General features: G+C 36.4%; 1 protein-coding gene across 11 annotated transcripts in view; it reads right to left on the bottom strand.

The window, feature by feature from the left end:
- LCOR (ligand dependent nuclear receptor corepressor) overlaps positions 1 to 23,352 on the bottom strand; it is a 151,239-nt gene that overhangs the window by 39,486 nt on the left and 88,401 nt on the right. For 10 of the 11 annotated variants that reach the window (XM_034931231.3, XM_055093242.2, XM_034931234.3 and 7 more), the window contains one exon: positions 1,028 to 1,160. The exons of the other annotated variant lie outside the window; for it this stretch is intronic. In XM_034931231.3, coding sequence (XP_034787122.2) covers positions 1,028 to 1,160 — 133 coding nt within the window. The remainder of the gene's footprint in view (positions 1 to 1,027; positions 1,161 to 23,352) is intronic. 11 annotated transcript variants of the gene reach the window in all.

Here is a 23,352-nt window from a genome sequence, read left to right as displayed (position 1 = left end):
AGCACTTATCAGACTTTTAACCAATGTCAAAGGGAAGGAGGGAATTTCCAGAGGAATGAGAGGTGTAAACTAGAACATATGAAGAATTATTAAAGAAAATGGAATCACTGAGTCTGCTGAAGATTAAGTAAGAATATTTAAGATTATCAAGAGTTTGTATGAAACTTTTTTAGAACCCATCACAGTAACCACCATCTTGGAAATGGAGGAAAAGTGTAACTAAGAAGTATAAATCCATTTAGAATTTCTTAAAAGTAAAGACTCCTCACTACAAAGGAACATGAAGGGAACTTTCCTGAAGGTTCTGGCTGATGGTAATTATGCTTTGTGAATAAAGAATAAACTTGAATGCCTCTATGAAGGATTTATAAGCCTCAAGACTCCATGACTGAAGAACTTTTCTGTATTTTGAAAGAAATGTAAAACAAGCCTACAAAAGTTTCAAGGAAAAAGATAAATTTTAAAAATGCAAGAGGTTGAGCTATTAAATGCCACCTCAAATGCAGGGGGAAAAGTTTTACTACATAATAATTATTTCCCTAATTTTAACTAATATAAAAAATTTTAGTGAAACAAGACTATATCAGAAAAAAATGCTTACAAATCTAATTTTATAACTACATTTTCTCTCCAAATAAAATTTCACGTTGAAATTACTAAAAAAAAAAAAAAAAAAAAAATCACACAGTTGGATTTAGTTATCGGTGATTAAAACAGTAACTGTCTCCATAAGAAAAGTTGTCTAACAAAATGTAGTACTACTGAGAGCTTAAAATTTTTAGAATTTCCTAATAATTTTCTAAACTATTTAATTAAAACTCACCATCACATCAGAGCCTAAATGTGGGGAACAGGGTTTCCTTAATCCTAATTCCAATTTGAACTTGACCCAAGGTATATAGAACAATATAAATTATATCAATAAAGAAAAATGTTTTTAAGAGTAACTTTAAAAATCACATTGAAATTAAGGAGATCAATAATACAAGACAAGCAGATGCTAAATATCATCTTCACTGAAACCAACCTTTTCTATAAAAGACTGCATTGAGGAATTCTTCTGCTTGTCTCTCGAATCGAATGATTTTTGCTTGCTCTTGTTTAAGCAGAGCTTCTTGCCCAGCTCCCGAAGCTGGTTCATCCAGACCGACTAAGTGTCCCTGCAAAAATACTTGGTGAAATAGTTGCACACAAGTCTTTCCCCATTCAATAACAAAAGCATAGACGAAATCAAAGACAAAGTTAGTAGCAAATAAGGCAAATTAATTTGATGCAATTAAAATATTTTAAAACTTCAGTATAAATTTTATGAAAAAGTATACAAGCAAAATAAATGTAAACATATTCTTCAGCTGGATTTTATCTACTTTTTTTTTGACTATGAGTTTTGTTCAAAATTTACTCTAAACTTTAACTGCCAGAGGGATAATTTCCTTGAAAGCACTCAAATATATTGGTTCTATTATACTATAGTTATTTTTCACAGGCAACTCAATTCAGACAGGCTTTTTTTTTAATTTACCAAAAAAAAAATTTTTTTTGAATTCCAAATCTCATTTGAGGATCATGTTTGCTTTCCTAGTACGAGATCTGTTTTTCACCAGACACAAAACACAAACACTTAAAAGGCCATTAGGAAGAAAAACTCAGAATACATCTGAATTCACAATTCTGTCTCTAGATTACTATTTTTAAAACTGTGGTTCTCAAACCTTTAATGGGTTGTAAAATTGATTAAGTGGTCAAAAGTAGCATTAGCAAAATGAACTGAAAAATAGAATGCACTGCATGTTCTAAGCATAAGCACTGCATTATCTTTTGTTACAATACATCTATGTTTGAACAGCTTTGAAATATAAACAGTGAATCTGACCAGGCGAGGTGGCTCATGCCTGTAATCCCAGCACTTAGGGAGGCCGAGGCGGGCGGATCACTTGAGGTGAGGAGTTCGAGACCAGCCTGGCCAACAATGGTGAAACCCAGTTTCTACTAAAAATACAAAAATTAGCTGGGCGTGGTGGCACGTGCCTGCAATCCCAGCTACTCAGGAGGCTGAGGCATGAGAATCGCTTGAACCCAGGAGGTGGAGGTTGCACTTGAGATTATGCCACTGCACTCCAGCTTGGGTGACAGAGCAAGACTTTGTCTCAAAAACAAACAAACAAAAAAAAGTAGGTCAGAAAGTTTCTCTGACCAAAAAGTTCCAATATGCTGCACTATAATCATCCCCGAGATTCCCAGCCTCTAATCCCAGACTGCAGGAGCACTGGACCGAGTTGGCAATACCTTGCACCTACCTCCACTCTTGTATCTTACAATAACAGAAAATAAAAGTATTTTTAAGAAGCTAAATGCATATTTAAGTGTTAAGTTCTAGTGCATATAATTTATTTGAAATCACTTTAATGTATGAATTAATGTCTTTATTTCCATATATAAGTGATCTAAATAAGAAAATGGGACATATCTTGGCACAATGAAAAGGAATTAAACAACACATTGAAGACATGTTATAATGCACAAATGATTCCCTCAAAAATTTAAAAAATACCCACTGATATTTGCAAGCAGCTTTCTATGATTTCCCATCCTAAGATTTATGTTAAAAGCACAACCAAAATATGTATTTAGCATGGATTATATATTGTAAAAAGCTTAATATGAAGAACTCACTGGCATATTCAAATTAAAATAATGATCCTTAAACACTGCTATATAAGGCACAGTAAGTTTGCTATATAATGTATTAAAAAATTTAACTGAAATATTTTAAGTCTTATAAATCATGACCACCTTTATTATAGTTGTATTTGCCAACATTCTTTTATAAATTTCTGTATCACGTTAACTATTTTGAGGAAAGCTGAACCATTTTCCAAAGCAGCTACACCATTTATATTCCCAAAAACAATGTATAAGGGTTCTGACTTCTCCACATACTCATGAACACTTGTTGTTATCTTTTTTATTATACCCATTTTAGTAGATAAGAAGTGGTATTATCTCATGGTTTAAGGTTTGTATTTTTCTAATTAACTAATGATGTTGAGCATCTTTTCACGTGCTTATTGGCACACTATACCTTCTTTGGAAAAATGTCCATTCAGATCCTTGATCTTTTTTTTTTGAGACGGAGTCTCACTCTGTTGCCTAGGCTGGAGCGCAGTGGCGTGGTCTTAGCTCACTGCAACCTCCGCCTCCTGGATTCAAATGATTCTCTTGCCTCAGCCTCCAGAGTAGCTGAGACTACAGGCGCGTGCCATCAGGCCCGGCTGATTTTTTGTATTTTTAGTAAAGACGGGATTTCACCGTGTTGGCCAGGATGGTCTCGATCTCCTGACCTTGTGATCCGCCCGCCTCGGCCTCCCAAAGTGCTGGGATTACAGGCATGGGCCCCGCGCCTGGCCTAGATCCTTGCTCATTTTTTATTGAGTCGTTTACCATTTTATTGTTGCATTGTAAGAATTCTTGATATATTCTGAAACAAGTCCATTATTAGATATATGATTTGCAAATATTTTCTCCCATTCTTTGAGTTTTCTTATTATTTAATTGATAGTATTGATGGTACTGTTAGCAGCATGAAAGCTTTAATTTTAATGAATTCCAATCTATATATTTTTGGTCACTTGTGCTTTTGATGTTATACCTAAAAAACTTAGTCATGAAGATTTAACCCTATGCTTTCTTCTAAGCATTTTATACTTTTAGGGCTTACTTTTTAGGTCTATAATACATGTCAAGTTAATTTTGTGTATGGCGTAAGGAAGGGGTCCAACCTCATTCTCTTGCATGTGGATACTCAGTTGGTTCCAGCATCTTTTGGTGAAAAAACAATTCTTTCCCCCAACGAACTGTTTTGGAACTCTGGCCAAAAGTCACTGGCCATACATTTTACTTCTGGACACTCGATTCTATTCCACTATTTATATATCTATCCTCAAGCCAGCATCACATTAAGCTAACCAACGTAGTTTTGTAGTAAGTTTTGAAATTGGTAAAGTGTAAATCCTCCCAATTTGTTCTTCTTTTACAGGACTGTTTAGACTATTTGAAGTCTCTTAAATTTTCATATGAATTTTAGGACCAGCTTGTGAATCTCTGCAAATAAGTCAGTTGGGATTTTGGTAGAAAATGCACTGAATCAGCATATCAATTTGGGAAGTAATACCATAGTAACAATTTTAAGTCTTCTGATCCATGAACATGTCTTTCCATGTAATTTCTTTCAGCAACATTTTGTAATTTAAAACATACAAGTCTTATATTTCTTTTATATTTATTCCTAAGTGTTGTATTATTTTTGATGCTACTGTAAACAGAACTGTTTTCAAACTTTCATGTTCATATTGTTCACTGCTAGTGTATAGCAATACAATTATTATTTTTTTTTAATGACGTGGTATTCTGAACCTTGCTGAACTTGTTAAACTCTAATAGTGTTTTGTAAATTTCTTGGGATTTTCTATATACATCATCATGTCATCTGTAAAACCAAGACAGTTTTACCTCTTCTTTTGCAATTTGAATGACTTTGGTTTCTTTTTATTGTCTAATTTCCCTGGCTAGAACCTCATGTACAATGGTGGATGTACATGGTGAGAGTGGACATCCTGCCTTGTTTCTGATCTCGGGGGAAGCTGTTCCATCTTTTAGCTGAGTGTTTTTGTAGTTCAGGTTTAGAAAGTTCTCTTCTATTGCTAGTTTGCTGTGTTTGTTTTTACATCAAGAAAACGTGTTGGATTTGGCCAAATGCCATTTTGGAGGTTGTCTACAGAGATGATCATGTGGTCTGTGTCACTTACTCTATTAACACATTGTATTACAGTAATTAAGAGTGTTAAACCAGCCAGGTACAGCGGCTCATGCCTGTAATTCCAGCTCTCTGGGGAGGATCGCTTGAGCCCAGGAGTTCGGGACCAGCCTGGGCAACGTAGGGAGACCCCCGTCTCTACAAATCAGTTAAAAAATTATTAACAGCTGGGCATGGTGGTGCACATCTGTGGTCCCACCTACTTGGGGGCTGAGGCAGGAGTATTTCCTGAGCCTGGGAGGTCAAGGCTGCAGTGAGCCATGATTGTGCCACTGTGCTCCAGCCTGGACGACAGGGCGAGACCAGGGCGAGACCCTCAAATAATAAATAAATAGTTAAACCAACTTTGCACTCCTGGGATAAATTCCACTTGGTTGTGGTGTATAACACTTTTTATATGTTGCAAAATTTGATTTGCTAATGTTTTGTTGAGGATTTTTTTGTGCTGGTACTCATAAATGGTATTTGTCTGTAGTTTTCTTGTGATATCTTTGGTTTTCGTATAAATAATACTGGCCTCCCAGAATAAGGACGTCTTCTCTCTTCTCCTATACTTTGAAAAAGTTTGTGAAGAAATGGTATTAATTCGTCTTTAAATGTCTGACAGAATATGCCAGTGAAGGCAGAGTGTGGTGGCTCACACCTCTAATCCCAGCACTTTGGGAGGCCGAGGCGGGCAGATTGCTTGAGCCCAGGAGTTCAAGACCAGCCTGGGCAATATCATGAGACCCCATCTCTATTTAAAAAAAGAAAGAAAAAATATGTATACCAGTGAAGATACCTGGCCATGGGCTTTTCTTTGATGGAAGTTTATAAATTACTAATTTAATCTCAATACTTGTTCTAAGTATTAGTTCCCTAGGGGTGTTATATTTTATCACAAACTGGGTGGCTTAAAACAGCAGAGATTTAGTCTCTCACAGCTCTGGAGTCCAGGCACCCAAAATTAGGGTGTCAGCAGGGTCATTTTCCCTCTGAAAGCTCTAGAGAAGAGTCCTTCCTTGCCTCTTCCTAGTTTCTGGTGGTTGCTGACAATCCTTGGCATTCCTTGCCTTGTGGCAGTGTAACTCCAATCTCTGTCTCCATCTTTACATGGTCCTCTTCCCTGTGTGTGTGTCTGTGTCTCCAAGTCTCTTTCTCCTTATAAGGCAACCAGTCATTGGATTTAGGGTCCATTCTAATCCAACATGACTTCATCATAAATTGATTACACCTGCAAAGACCTTACAGTGGTCCCCTCTTATCTGCAGTTTTGCTTTCCACAGTTACCCATGGTATAGTACAATAAAATATTTTGAGAAAAGAGAGAGAATATTCACATTACTTTTGTTATAGTATATTGTTATAATTGTTCAATTTTATTATTAGTTTTAATCTCTTATTGTGACTAATTTACAAATTAAGCTTTATCATAGGTATGTGTGTACAGGAAAAAAACATAGTATATATAGAGTTTGGTACGATCTGTAGTTTCAGGCATCCCCCTTATAAGGGGGAAGACTACTGTATTTCCAAATAAGGTCACATTCACAGGTACCAGGGGTGGATTCATGTTTTAGGGGGACACAATTCAATCTGCATCATAGATTTATTCAGATTTTCTGTTTTGCCTTACATCAGTATTGGTAAGTTTGTAACTTTCTAGGAATTTGCCTATTTCATCAAATTCTCTAAACTGCTGGCATACACATTGTGTTCACTGTATTCCCCAATTCTTTTTACTTCTGACTTCCTATATTTCATTTGTGATTAGTAACTTGAGTCTTCTATTTTTCTTGATCAGTGCTAAAGTTTACCTAATTTGATATTTTAAAAAAACCAGTTTTTGGTTTTGTTGATTTTCTCTATCATTTTTTACATTACTTCATTTCTTTCTGCTCTCGCATCTTTATTATTTCTCTCTTTCTGCCTGCTTTGGGTTTAGTTTGCTCTTCTTTTTCTAGTTTCCTAATGTGGATGATTAGGGTATTGATTTGAGATATGCTTTTTAAACACACATCCTCTAAGTACTGCTAAGTACATCTCATTCGTTTTGGTAAGTTTTAAAAATTCATCTGAAACTAGTTTCTAATTTCCTTTGCCTGATCCAATAAAAGCTGGTGGGCCCCTTTGCAGGGGCATGTTGTTGCCAGTGTTTGAGGTTTGCTCCAACCCCAGGAGGGCTCTTAGCTGTCTCTTATTCTGATTATCTGTTAAACGTCTAACAGGGGAATCTCAGAGCCTGCTGTGGCTCGGGAGGCTGCCCGATTCATGAATCAAATAAATAAACATTTAATAGGTCTGTCCATTTCACCTGTTGCTACGAATATGATGGACCTTCCAGGTGTCTCTTAACTATTCACACAGATCTTCATCATTTTCAACACCTTTAGGTGTGAGATTTTCTAAGCCAGAGAGTTCTGGAGTTCTCTGTTTTTGTCATTGTTGTTTGTTTGTTTAAAGACAGGATCTTGCTCTGTTGCCCAGGCTTGAGTGCAGTGGCACAATCACAGCTCACTGCAAGCCTTGACTTCCTGGGCTAAGGCCATCCTCCTGCCTCAGCCTCCCAAGTGGCTGAGATTACGGGTGTGTGCCACCACACCAGGCTAATTTTTAAAATATTTTGTAGAGAAGGAGTCTCACTCTATGCCCAGGTTGTTGCAGAACTACTGGCCTCAAGCAATCCTCCTGCCTTGGCCTCCCAAAGTGCTGGATTACAGGTGAGAGCCACCACACCCTGCTGGAATTCTGTTTGTAAAGTCAACCCTTCCAATAAAATGAACAAGTAAGAACAAAAAAGTTTGTATGACATACAACTAACAGAGCTAATAAAATAGCCAGGAGATGACCAGGCGTAGTGGCTTAAGCCTGTAATTCCAGTACTTTGGGAGGCCAAGGCAGGCTGATCACCTGAGGTCAGGAGTTTGAGATCAGCCTGGCTAACATGGTGAAACCCCATCTCCGCTAAAAATATAAACAATAGCCGGGGGTGGTGGCACGTACCTGTAATTCTAGCTACTCAAGAGGCTGAGGCAGGAGAAATGCTTGAACCCGGGAGGTGGAGGTTGCAGTGCGCCAAGATCGTACCACTGCACTCCAGACTGGGTGACAGAGTGACACTCTGTCTCAAAAAAAAAAAAAAAAAAAAAAAAAGTAAAATAGCCAGGAGATAAGGAAAAGTTAAAGAAACCAATTCATGTCATCTCCCCTCAGCTGAATTCTAAAATAATACATTTTCTTTGCATTTATTATTCCTAATAAATTTAGGAATATTTATTATTAAAGAACAAGTTGTTGGCATAAAACTAAATAGGAGTAAAGTTGGAGATTCAGACCAGGTGCGGTGGCTCACGCCTGTAAACCCAGCCCTTTTGGAGGCCGAGGCGAGCAGATCATTTGATGGCAGGAGTTTGACACCAGTCTGGCCAACATGGCAAAACCCTGTCTCTACTGAAAATACAAAAATTAGCCAGGTATGGTGGCGCATGCCTGTAATCCCAGCTACTCAGGAGGCTGAGGCACAAGAATCTCCTGAACCCAGGAGGCGGAGGTTGCAGTGAGCCAAGACTGCGCCACTGCATTCTAGCCTGGGTGACAGAGTGAGACTCTGTCTTAAAAAAATAAATAAAAATAAAGTTGCAGATTTCAACTGGAATTTCTATCTCCTAGGAGGAGTTGCTTGCTTCAGGATGCAGAGACTGGGCCACCTAGATTGGCTGGCTCATAGGCAGAAGTGGCTCTGTTATATAATCTACTGTGAGCTTCTTAGGAGCATATATGCCTAGAAGTCCCCAGAGCTTATGACTCTATAGCTCTAGGGTAGAAAGCAGTCCTTAAGTTTTTTAAAAACTCTCTCCTTAATAAACAACTGAAAAAATGAGGGAGGGATGAGAGTAGAAGAATTAAGGCATTTGTTACAGTGACACCACCATTAACCCAAAGGGTTTCCTCCATCTCTCATAGTCCTATACTGTTTACTTAATGGACTTTTGGCTTAAATTCAGTTACACAAAAACAATATAGGTAATCTTACCTAGAGAATCCATTTAAAGATTATAAAGCTTATTACCATCTTATTTGAATCCTCTGAATCTGGATTATTTTAAAGATAACTTTATTATTTTCCTACATTAAATAAGAGTTGTTGTATTTAGAATTAAGTCTTGCCAAAGCTGTGAAATTTGCTAAAGTGAACATCACAACTTTTTTCCTGACAAAACACTTAGCAGAAAAATATGCTAAACAAATGCTATAAAACTCTTCAATCTATGGAACTTCAAGAAACTAGAGAGCTGTAAATTGTTGAGTCAGAAGTATTTTCAAAGTGAATTATTTCATGAACTACATAAGAGAAATCAATATTGAAAAATCCAAGTGTATCTTTTTATTTGTGTTTTAATCTATTAAGAGTCTTTCGGCCAGGCACGGTGACTCATGCCTGTAATCCTAGCACTTTGGGAAACTGAGGTGGGTGTATCACGAGGTCAGGAGTTCAAAACCAGCCTGATCAACACGGTGAAATCCCATCTCTACTAAAAATACAAAAATTAGCCAGGCGTGGTGGCATGCACCTGTAATCCCAGCTACTCAGGAGGCTGAGGCAGGAGAATTGCTTGGACCCAGGAGACGGAGGTTGAGTGAGCCCAGATCGTGCCACTCCACTCCGGCCTGGGCAACAGAGCGAGACTCCATCTCAAAAAGAGTCTTTCCATCTGTAAATTGAAACCAATTCCATTTAAGCTACTAACTTTATATTAACTTAACCAGGGACTTGTGTTCTTTTGTCTTTTATTCCTCTATAAAAATAAAGGTTTCACCATTTATCAATAAAAATTTATAAGCCACAATCATCTATAGTTTCATTTTTCTTAAAGCAAATATATTGCACAGAAATCCTACAAGGTTTATGCTTTTATAAATAATGCTTGTTTTTCTCATTCTCTGGAAGATCCTGAAAAAAGCTACCTTGTACACAAAGCTATAAAGAGAAAGTAAAAACAACTAGTATTCTCAACAATCTTAGCTATGAACTGCCAATCATTTGATATATTCCCCTAAAAAACACATACGCAGACATATTAACTTAAAAAAATTAAATGAGACTCACACTGAAGATCATTTTACCTATCCTCAATTAATATTAGGATTTTCTTTCTTACATTGTTACATATTCTTCAAAAACACTTATCTTAATAAATGTACCATAATTTGCAATTAGACCAGTTTTTTATTTTGTTACTATAACTGTGCATTTTAATGAATTTGTTCCAGATTCTCATTATTTCCTTGGGATAGATTACTATAAGAGAAACCATCAACCAAAATAAACAATTTCTTCCTTTCTTGAAACATATTCACAAACTTTTTTCTAAGGAAAAGTTATACCAATTTGTATTCCCACTTGCAGTGTTCAGGGTACTATGGTGCAACACTTGTAGACATCAGACTTCATTGGTATACAATGATTCTTTGGCCCAGGCATGGTGGCTCATGCCTGTAATCCCAGCACTTTGGGAGGCCGAGACAGGTGGATCCCAAGGTCAGGAGATCGAGACCATCCTGGCCAATATGGTGAAACCCCATCTCTACTAAAAATACAAAAATTAGCCAGGTGTGGTGGCGTGCGCCTGTAGTCCCAGCTACTCGGGAGGCTGAGGCAGGAGAATTGCTTGAACCCGGGAGGCGGAGGTTGCAGTGAACCGAGATCGCACCACTGCACTCCAGCCTGGGAACAGAGCGAGACTCTGTCTCAAAAAATAAAAATAAATAAAATAAAATGAAATAAAAAAGGTTCCTTGTTTCAATTTGCACTTCTCTGATTACTGGTAAGGATCAATATGTTTTAATGGTTTATTGTTCTTATATAGTTTTTTCCTTTCCTATGAGTTTACTGGAAGCAATATAATGATTAACCAATAATAATTCTAGCACCATCTACTGAATAACACTTAATTTTCCAAGCAATGTTTGAGGGTACTTTTTATAAAATCATCATAATAGTTCTATAAACATTAATTTCATTTATTGATTTTTCAAATCTATCGTCAGTGGCATATTTTTAAAATTACATAAGTCTTAGCATTTAGGAAGGAAAATCCCCTCTCATTATTTATATCTTTAAGATACCCTGGCCATTCTAGCTTTATTCTTCAGATTATATTTAAAATCACTTATAAAGAAAGGTCAAAGACCTAGATTAGTGAATTCTGCTATCCCCCCAGCAAAAGCTCCCCAAAGACATACAATGTGTTTTTGATCACAATAGCATTATACCTAGAAAGTAATTCAGAAAGAGTAATATCCTTAAAACATTCAGTCTTCTCTTTTAGGAACTGTTTAAATTTACCCAAGTGGACTTTAATGGATTTCAAAGTTTATTCACACAGTTCCCACGTACTTATTATCTTACTTTTTTCTTGTCATTATGAAAAGGATTTTTCTTTTACTTCCTAACTGCTGCTGCTGAAACAAATGAAGAATGTATTTACATATGTTTGTATATAAAATTTAATTTTGTATACAGCTTTCAGGAGAAAGTGTAGGTCCATCTATCTTCAGGTTGTTATGTTCTCTGGTAGACTCACTACTTTGCGTCCACTTCCCAATATCCTTTAAGTAATTTCTTTTAAAGGAGTTGTGGAAGGTGGTAGGGAGAAGCAGAAAGAAAAAGAGCTATAGAAACTACCAATGCTGCCAGGCGCAGTGGCTCAGGCTGTTAATCCCAGCACTTTGGGACACCGAGGCAGTGGATCACTTGAGGTCAGGAGTTTGAGACCAGCCTGGCCGACATGGTAAAACCCCATCTCTACCAAAAATACAAAAAAACTACCCAGGCATGGTAGTGTGCACCTGTAGTCCCAGCTACTCAGGAAGCTGATGCAGCACTTGAACCTGGGAGGCGGAAGTTGCAGTGAACCAAGATGACACCACTGCACTCTAGCCTGGGAAACAGAGCAAGACTCCATCTCAAAGAAAAAAAAAAAAAAAACCAGTGCTTTGTGGTGTCACCATCCATCACCCAAAACAGGGGAGGAGATACAATACTAAATGGGCTGAGATATTTTCCAACAGGAAAAGCTTTAATAATAATATTATAAATAATATTTGTCATAATTTGTAATAATAGTAAAAGCTTTACAAATATACACTTTTATTATCTAATAGGAGCCTTTATTATGTTTTCTAGGAAGGGCTATAAAATATCTAAAATACATTTTCAAATATGGAGTTTGTCTAGCCCATTTTGTGCTGCTATAATAAAATTCCTGAGAGTAAGTCATTTATAAATAACAGAAGCTTATTTTCTCACAGTCTGGAACCTGGAATTCCACAATCATGGCAACAGCATTCGGTGTCTGGTGAAGGCCTTCTTGCTGCGCTCTCACATGGCAGAAGGCAGAGAAGGGCAAGTAAGCTAGCCTAACCCTACACCAAGCCCCTTTTTTAATTCCATTAAGGAGGAAGGAGTCCTTATGGCCTAATCACCTCTTAAAAGGCCCCACCTCTTAATACTATCACATTGGCAACACCTGAATTTTGGAAAGGACCCATTCAAAGCACAGCAGTTTACTCTATGCTTTTCTCCACAATTTAAAGTAGCTCTCTCTCAAAGCCACTAGAAATGCTTTAGGAAGTTATTCGGGTTGAAGGGAAATGACAGTATAAAAACACTGCTGAGAGAAATTAAAAACTAATACAGGTGAGATAAACTATGTAAACTGAAATACTACTACTGACGTGGCAATTCTTTCCAAATTAATCGAAGTTTCAATACAATCCTAATCAAAATCCTCAAAGGTTTTTTCAAGAATTGGTTAAGATGATTATAATCTTTATAAACTTTATAAAGAAAGATCAAAGACCTAGATTAGCAAAACAAGTTTGAAAAACTAAAAAACTGGAAGACTCATACTACTAGATTTCTACATTTAAAGATATAATAAAGACACTGTGGTATTGGTGTAAGGACAGACATATAGATCAATGGCACACAACACAGGCACACCTCACTTTATTGCACTTGGCAGATACTGTGTCTTTCACAAATTAAAGGTTTGGGGCAACCCTGTGTCGACCAAGTCTAGCGGTGCCATTTTCCCAAGAGCATATGGTCACTTGGTGTCACATTTTTGTAATATTTGCAATATTTCAATCTTTTTAATGGTTACTGTTCATAGTGGTGATTCCTAATCAGTGATTTTTTATGTTACTGTAGTTAATTATTTTGAGGTCCCACACACTGCACCTGTATAAGATGGTGAACTAAACTGATAAATGTTAGGTGTGTTCTGATCCACTGAACACCTGTTCCCTTGTCTTTCTCCCTCTCCTTCGACCTCCTATTCCCTGAGACACAATATAGAAATTAGGCCAGTTAATATACTTTACAATGACCTCTAGTGTTCAAGTGAAAGGAAGAGTTGCATGTCTCTCACTTTAAATCAAAAGCTAGAAATGATTGAGCTTAGTGAGGAAGGCATGCTGAAAGCTGACAGGTCAAAACATAGGTCTCTAATGTCAGTTAGCCAACTTGTGGATGTAAAGGAAAAAGTTCTTAAGGAAAATTAGATGCGCTACTCCAGTGAACACAAAAATGACAAAGTAAAACAGCTTTATTGCTTATATGGAGAAAGTCTGAGTGGTCTGGATAGAAGATCAAACCAGCCACAACATTCTCTTAAGCCAAAACCTAATCCACAGCAAGGCTCTAACTCTCTTCAATTCTATGAAGGCTGAGAGGTGAGGAAGCTGCAGAAGAAAAGCTGGAAGCTAGTCGAGGTTGGCTTATGAGGTTTAAGGAAAAGAAGTCATCTCTGTAACAACAAAAGTGCAAGGTGAAGTGGCAAGTGCTGATACAGAAGCTGCACCAAGTTATACAGAAGATGACTCTAAGATCACTGATGAAGGTGGCTACACAAAACAACAGATTTTCAATGTAGACAAAAAGGCCTCATACTGGAAGATGTCAGCAAGGACTTTCATAGTGAGAGAGGACAAGTCAATGCCTGGCTTCAAAGCTTCAAGAACAGGTTGATGAGATTGTTAGAGTCTAATGCAGTGGTGACCAAAGTTGAAGCCAGTGCTCATTTATGATTCCCCAAATTCGAGGGCCCTTAAGAATTATGCTAACTCTACATTGCCTGTACTCTATAAACAGAACAACAAAGCCTGGATGACAGCACATGTGTTTATATTATGGTTTACTGAATATTTTAAGTCCACAGTTAAGACATACTGCTCAGAAAGAAAAAAATAAAGATTCCTTTAAAAATATTACTGCTCACTGACAATCCACCTGGTCATTCAAGAGCTCTGATGGAGATGTACAAGGAGATTAATGTTGTTTTCATGCCTACTAACACAATACCCATTCTGCAGCCCATGTATCCAAGAGTAATACTGACTTTCAAGTCTTGTTACTTAAGAAATACATTTCGCAAGGTTATAGCTGCCATAGCTGGTGATTCCTCTGAAGGATCTCGGCAAAGTAAATTAAAAACTTTCCGGAAAAGATTTGCCATTCTAGATGCCATTAAGAACATTCGTGATTCAAGAGAAAAGAACAAAATATAAATATTAACAAGAGTTTTGAAGAAGCTGATTCAAACCCTCACAGATGACTTGGAGAAGTTCAAGACATCAGTGGAGGAAGGACCTGCAGATATGGTGGAAATGGTAAGAGAACTTGAAGTGGAGCCTTAAGATGTAACTTAATTGCTGCAATCTAGTGACAAAACTTGAAAGGGTGAAGAGTTGCTTGTTATGGATGAGAAAACAAAACAGTGGTTTATTTTTTTTTTTAATGAGTCTACATCATGTTTTGAAGAAAGTGGCTTCTTACGATGGAATCTACTCCTGGTGAAGATGCTGTCAACATTGTTGAAATAACAACAAAGGATATAGAATATTAAGCAAACTTAGTTGATACAGCAGCAATGGGGTTTGAGAGAACTGGCTCCAATTTTGAAAGAAGTTCTACTACGGGTAAAATGCAAACAGCCTCACATGCTACAGAGAAATCTTTCCTGAAAAGAAGTTAATCCATGCAGCAAACTTCATTGTTGTCTTCTTTTAAGAAATTGCCACAGCCACCCCAACTTTCAGCAACCACCAACTTGATCAGTTGGCAGCAGTCAACATCAAGACAAGACCTTTCACCAGCAAAAAGATTCCAATTTACTGAAGGCTCACATAATTGTTAGCAATTTTCAACAATAAAGCATTTCTTAGGTTATATACATTGTTTCTTTATATATAATGCTATTGCACACTTAACAGACTACAATATAAACATAAATTTTATACGCACTGGGAAACCAAAAAAATCATGTGACTTGCTTTATTGTGACATTCGCTTTATTATGATGGTCTGGAACCCAATCCACATTATCTCTAAGGTATGTCTGTAGGGTCCAGAAATATACCAACATGTATATGGTCAAATGACCAAACAAAGATGTCAAGGTAATTCAATGTGGCAAAAGACAGTCTTTTCAACAAATGGTGCTAGAACAAATGGATTTTCTTTTGGAATATAAAACCTCAACTCCTACCTCACACCATATAGAAAAATAAAATAGAAATGGATCAGAGATCAAAATATAACAGTTACTACTAAACTTTTAGAAGAAAACATGAGATTTTCTTTTGCATTTGATATAGGCAAAGATTTTTTTGAACAGGACATTAAAAAACATAAATTTTAAGAGAAAAAGATTGATAAACTTCATTGAGATAAAAAAAAAAACTGCTTTTCAAATGACGCAAAGAAAAAGACAAGCCTGAGAAAATATTCGTATAACATACCTGACCAAAGGGTTTATACAAAATATATAAAGAATTATTATAACTTATAATAATGTTTTTTAAAATTGGTAAAAGATTCAAACAAACACATCACATAAAATATATAGATGGACAGGATGCTCAACCTCACCAGTATCAGGGAAATAAAAATTACAACCAAAATGAGATACCACTACACACACCCACTAGAATGGCTTGTGTTAAAAAGACTGATGATACCAAATGTTGGTAAGACGAGGAACACTGGAACTCTCATACACTGCTGATGGAAACACAAAATGGTTCAGTCACTTTGGTAAACCGTATCATAATATAACGTTAAACATATATTTACAATACCACTCAGTAATTCCAACTCTAGGTATTGATCCCAAAGAAATCAAACAATATGTCCACAAAAAGATATACACAATTAAGTCATAATAATCAACATCTGGAAACAACTCAAAAGTCCATAAAAAAGTGAAATGATAAACAAACTGTAGCATATCCATGCTATGGAGAACTACTCAGCAATAAAAAGGAACAAAAGCTTATATACAAAAACAAAAATAAATCCCAAAAAATTATGCTAACAAAAAGAAGTCAAACATAAAAAAACTATGTATTTTATGATTCCTATTATATAAAATTCTAGAAAAGGTAAAACTCATGATTGTGCAGGTCTGGGAGTCTGGGAAGGGGACTGACTATAAAGGGCACATACAAACTTCTTAGGGTGAGGGAAATGTCCTGTGTCTCTCACTATGCTGGTTAGACAACTGTATACATTTACCAAAATTCATCCAAATGTACTCTTTGGATGAATTTTATTGTACATAAATACTATCTCAGTGCCTAAATATCATTAAAAATAGGTTCAGGGTATTAAAGATACTGAATATATCACTGACTTTCAACTCTTGAACTAATCACTTGAAATCAAAGAAATGATTTTTGCTTGTTATTTGTGTCACAAAGATATGTGATTATTTTCAAAACTTCACTTGACTATCTTTCCCCTAAAAAGCAAGCATACATTTAAGTTGAAAACCTATGTATTTTACTTTCCATAAATTTCTTTGCACAATATTCTGAAAGGATATGCTGTTAGTGGCTATGAGTTAATGACATTTCAGTATTTTTGCTACCACCAAAAAATGCAAACCAAGATAAGGAGGCTACTGCCCAATGGCTGATGTTTGTGAATGAAGCTGTATGCAGATGGGCAAAAAAGGGGGTATGTGTATCAACAATTCCTCACCAAAGGAACCAGATCTCTTTAGAAAAATGGATTCCATTGTTAGAGCAGGAAAAGGACAAGATGAACTTAGAACATCTTGTAACAGAATTTAAGAGGTGCTCATAAAAAGCCTGGGACATGTCAAAAGGACACAGGAGGTGGCCTGAAAGGGGCTTCCACTGACCAAATATGAAACATTAACAGATAACTTATTGCATAGAATAAGAATCCTGACTTCAAACTGATACAGGAAAGGGACAGGTCTTCCTCAAAGTATAAAGCTAACTAAAAAATACAGAAGAAAAAAAGGGGTTAAGAAATTACCATTTTCCATCTATCAGAGCAACTGATTTAGGCAAGAAACTATCACTGATACTAAAACTAAAATGGATCAAAGTTTGATAAGATGTTTACACAGCCTCAAAGTATCTCCCCACAAATAACTTATTTATTATAAAGGGGAAAATAGTAATATTTCAGTGGAGAAACCTGGCAGACATCAACTCACCAAGTGATCAAAGTTAACATCACACATACACACACAAAAATAAAATAAAATAAAATCAGTAAAAACAAAGTTAACATCACCTGATTAAACTGGCATTGTATGCTTCATGATATGATGCATAAAGGGAGGATATATCACTTATTTAATTAATAATTTATCACTTATTTAATATTATGAACTTAATCATAAAGAAACATCAGAAAAACCTAAATTAAGAGAAATTCTACAAAATAAATGTTCTATCCTATTAAAAAATGTCATTGTCATTAAAAATAAATAAAAGGACTGGGCCCAGTGGCTCATGCCTGTAATCCCAACACTTTGGGAGGCCGAGGCAGGTGATCACCTGAGATCAGGAGTTCAAGACCAGCCTGGCCAACATGGTGAAACCCTGTCTCTACTAAAAATACAAAAATTAGCCGAGCGTGGTGGGGCACACCTGTAATCCCAACTACTCAGGAGGCTGAGGCAGGAGAACCACTTGAACCCGGGACGCGGAGGTTGCTGTGAGCCCAGATTGCACCACCGTACTTCAGCCTGGGCAACAGTGAAGCTCCATCTCAATAAATAAATAAATAAATAAAAATGAAAATAAATAAAATAAATAAATAAATAAATAAATGGTTGAGGAACCATTCTAGACTAAAGGAGACTTAAAGAGTAGTGGAAATCAAATTTAATGAGTGATGCTAAATTGGATTTTAAACTAAGAAGGGAGAATATAAAGGTCACTGGGATAATCGGTAAAATTTGAGTAAGATTCATATATTAGGTAATATTATATCAGGGTTAACTTTCCTGACTTTGGAAACTATATAGTGTGGTTCAGTAAGCAGATATCCTTGTTCTTAGGATAAAGGGAAATACACACTGAAATATTTAAGAGTAAAGAGGTCTGAGGGGTGTGATGTCCACAACTTATTTTCATATGGCTCAAGAAAATGCCTGCGTTGTAAGTAGTAATTATGACAAAGAACAAAAATGATTAAATAATAAGGCAAATATGGCAAAATAACAATTGGTGAATCTCGGTGAAGGGTATATAGGTATTTTTGTACTAGTCCTGCAACTTTTCTGTAAGTGTGAAATTACTTCAAAATAAAAAATTTTTTAATGTGGCTGGGCGCAGCAGCTCACATCTATAATCCCAGCACTTTGGGAGGCTGAGGCGGGTGGATCACTTGAACTCAGGACTTTGAGACCAGCCTGGGCAACATGGCAAAACCCCATCTCTACAAAAAATACAACAAACAAACAAACAAACAAACAAAAACAAATTAGCTGGGCGTAGAGGCACACGCCTGCAGTCCCAGCTACTTGTGGGGCTGAGGCTGGAGGATGACTTGAGCCCAGGAGGTTGAAGCTGCAGCGAGCCGAGATCGCGTCACTGCACTCCAGCCTGGGTAACAAAGTGAAACTGTCTCAAAATAAAAGTAAGGTGGACAAAGACGGAGCCCTACTTTTCTCCCACAAGCCAGTTTCCTTTGTTTCTCCTCCACCTTCTCCTCCATAATCCCAGCCGTCCTGCCATTAACTTATATTTGCTTGTGGTACAGGTACTGGTACCTGATTTGAGGATGAAGAGAAAGAGAATAAAAGCAGCATATGGAAGTGAATGACTTTCAGACTTCTCTTAATATCTTGAGAACCTGGTGAAGATATTAAAAACAGAGTACACAATTTTCTGTCAAGGGCCGGAGAGTAAATATTTTAGGTTTTACAGGCCAGATAGAGTCTCTGTTGCTTACTCTGAGTTGCTTACAACTCTTTAGCTTGTGGGTATTATAAAAACAGCCTGTGGGCTCGATTTAGTGACAAGTCTTAGTTTGCTGACCCCTGATAAAGAGAACTGTTAGATTCCTCCAAGAACTGTAACAGAAATAGCTCCAATGGTCCCTGAAATAGCAAAGATATCACTGAATAAACAAAGCTACAAAATTATGTCAGCATGGAATCTAGTCCTTAGGGCAATAAATAGTTAATATGGTTAAATTTTTAACAATAAAGATGAACATTTCTGAAAGTTTCTTTTGTAGCTCTAATATCTGTCACCTTGTGAGTTTAGATGTGTTTTGGGTGATAAGATTAAAGGAGGAGGATGCTTACTTACATAGTGTTACTTATTTTCTATTTGAGAGGTAAGACCTCAAGAGAGGAAACAGAGGATAGAATGCAGTTTCAATAGGAAAGGGTAGGATGGCCTAGACTGCAGAAGTGTGACAATAGGATGACATTTTAATGCCACCCCTGTCTAAACTCAGTGCTTGGATTCTCCAAATTTAGGTAATATTGTTTTAAATTCATACTATAGGATAGAGAAAATTTGGGAATTAAAAGCGTGTGAACACATGCAGGTTTTGTAATAATTATGTTAGCAAAGTCTCCCCGAATAGACAGATCATGGGCCTATAGCTACAGCCATATCTGCTACTGACATTTCAAGCAATGAGCTAAAAAGAGCTGACATGATGCAACTCATTGATTTAAATGCCACTTTCCTACATCTTATTACTTTAAATGCCAACAAGTCTTAGGGGAAATGTCTCCACCATTTAAATGTCCATACACTTTAAGGTCAATTATCTAACAGAAAACCTTACTTTGCTTAAATTATTGCTTTTTACATAAAGTATGAATTGTGCTTAATATAATCTTTGCCATATGTCAACGTTACCGCTGACTGTTAAGCAGACTATCAAGTTAATGAATAGAAAACCAAAAAGTTTGACACTATAGACACACTTGAAGAGTTAAATATGGCATTCAAAATGTACAAACCTACCACAAATGACTCTTGTCAATATATATATTACTGCTCATAGAAATTAAGCCTAAAGGGTAAGCAGCAAATGGCTATTATTACTATTACACTAGTTAATTGACCAGTATCTATAATCAGCATTTGCTATTGATAGTTTTATCCATTATACATGTATAGTTTTTAACAACATTAAACGAAAAAAGCAAACCACCCCCACAGACAATAGCAAGCATTTCTTTATGCCTCTATTGGTTGGAAATTCAAAGTTTATACTACTCCCAATATTCATGCTCAGCCCAATCTCAATCAGAAGGTTCCCTGAATTTCAATCTGCTCTTCATAATGACTTTGGCTAAGACTATTACAAATGCAAGAATATCCCACTGCATATTTGAGGCAATCACATTATAAAGCCTGGCTGAGAGTAATTTTGCCATTTTCTAAATTCCTATAGGACTTTCTACTATTCTGACAGCAATAGTCATTAACTTGTGTATTTACTTCTATTTTTAATCTCCTCCAACAGACTGTAAATTCCTTGAAAATAATATCTGTGGCCAAAACTTCTTTCTTTCACTTATAGCATCTTTATTGATCCCACAGTGGCTGGTCCTTCTGATGTAGGAAGAACGAAATATATAGTTGTTGATTTTAAATTTAGAAAAAAAAAAACTTAGGAAATTTTATTTTTAAAAATATGTAAGAAATAAAAAGGCAAAGACTTAATATTGCCAGCTGATACAATCCAAAATGATCTACACATTTAATGCAATCCTTATCAAAATCCCAATGGCATTTCTGGCAGAAAAAACATCCACCCTGAAGTTTCAAGAGATCCCAAATTGCCAAAACAATATTGAAAAAGAAAAACATACTGGGTTTGACACCTCCTGATTTCAAAACTTATTACAAAGCTACAGTAATCCCTCCCAGAATGTGGTGCTAGTAGACATTCAGACAGACACATAGACTAATGAAACAGAAATAGATAGTCCAGAAATAAACGCTCAGATGTGGTCAGATGATTTCCTACAAGGGTACCAACACGATTCAATGGGAGAAACAATTCTTCTCAGCAACTGGTGTTGGGAAATGTGGTCATCCACATGCTGCTAATGAAGCTGGGCTGGGGGCCGTGGCTTACACCAGTAATCCTCGCTCTTTGGGAGGCCAAGGCAGGTGGATCACTTGAGGACAGGAGTTTGAGACCAGCCTGGCCAACATGGTAAAACCCCATCGCTACTAAAAATACAAAAAAATTAGCCAGGTGTGATGGCACGCATCTGTAATCCCAGCTACTCTTATGGCTGAAGCACAAGAATCGCTTGGATCCAGGATGCGGAGGTTGTGGTGAGCCAAGATTGTGCCACTGTACTCCAGCCTGGGAGATAGAGCGAAACTCCGTCTCCAAAAAATAAAAATTAAAATTAAAATTAAATAAAGAATGAAGCTGGATCCTTGCCGTACACCGTATATAAAAATTTACTCAAAATAGATTGAAGACCTAATTGTAAGAGCTAAAACTATAAAACTTTTAGAAGAAAACAGGGTTCGGAAAGCTTCACGACACTGGATCTGGCAATGATTTTCTGTATACAACTCCAAAAGAACAAACAACAAAAGTAAAAATAGATAAATTGAATTAAATCAAATTTTTAAATTTTGTGCATCAAAGGACACAACAGAGTGAAAAAATAAATTATAAAATGGGAGATAATTTGCAAATTATATATCTGATATGGGGTTAATATTAAGAACATATAGGCTGGGGGTGGTGGCTCACACCTGTAATCCCAGCACTTTGGGAGGCCAAGGAGGAAGGACAGCATGAGCCTAGGAGTTCTAGGATTCTAAGAGTTCTTGAGTCTAGGAGTTCAAGACCAGCCTGGGCAACATGACAAGGCCCCATCTCCACAAAATATTTAAAAATTAGCCAGGTGTGGTGGCAAGTGCCTGTGGTCTCAGCTGCTTGGGAGGCTGAGGCAGGAGGATTACATGTGCCCAGGAGGTCACGGCTGCAGCAAGCAGTGTTTGCACCATTGTACTCCAGCCTGGGCAACAGAGTAACATCCTGTCTCCCGCCCACCCCCCCCCGGTGTGTGTGTGTGTATACATATATATACATATATACACATATATATGAATATATATACATATATACACATATATATGAATATATATACATATATACACATATATGAATATATACACATATATACACATATATGAATATATACATATATACACATATATGAATATATACATATATACACATATATGAATATATACATATATACACATATATATGAATATATATACATATATACACATATATATGAATATATACATATATACACATATATATGAATATATACATATATACACATATATATGAATATATATACATATATACACATATATATATGAATATATATACATATATATACACATATATATATGAATGAAGAACTACAATTTAACAAGAAACAACCGAATTCGAAAATGGGCAAAGAACTTGAACAAGACATTTCTTTAAACATGATATACAAATGACCAACAATCACATGAAAAGCTATTCAGCACTATGAATCACTAGGGAACTGCAAACCAAAACCACAACGAGATACTACTTCACGTTCATTAGCATGGCTACTATTAAAAAAAAATACACCCACGGAAGAAAACAAATGAGGGCAACAATGCGGAAAAATTGGAACCCTTTAGCCCTGCTGGTAGCACTGTAAAATGGTGCAGCTGATGTGGCAAAGTCTGATAATTTCTCAAAAACTTAAAAACAGGATTACCATATGATCCAACAATTCCATTTCTAGGTATACACAAAAAAGAACTGAAAGCAGGATCTCAAAGAGGTATCTGTATATCCATGTTCATAGCAGAATTATTTATAACAGCTAAGAGGTGAAAGCAAACCAAGGGTCCACTGATGGATGGATGAACAAAATGGGATATATACATAAGTGGAATATTGTTCTGCTTTAAAAAGGAAGGAATTCTGACACATACAACAATATAGAAAAACATAAGGACACTGTCTTACGCAATACAAGTCAGTCACAAAACGACAAATACTATATGATTCTACTTATATATCTGGAATAAGCAAACTCATTGAGACAAAAAGTAGAACAGTGGTTGCCAGGGGCTAAAGAGAGGAGGAAATGGGAGAGTTACTGTTTAATGGACAAAGAGTTTCCATTTTACAAGATGAAGAGAGTTCCGGAGACTGGTTGCACAACAATGCA

Source organism: Pan paniscus, chromosome 8 (genome assembly GCF_029289425.2).
Source record: "Pan paniscus chromosome 8, NHGRI_mPanPan1-v2.0_pri, whole genome shotgun sequence".
Lineage (NCBI taxonomy): Eukaryota > Metazoa > Chordata > Mammalia > Primates > Hominidae > Pan > Pan paniscus.
Note: the sequence above shows the minus strand (reverse complement) of the source record. Positions and strands in the feature narration are given on the sequence as shown.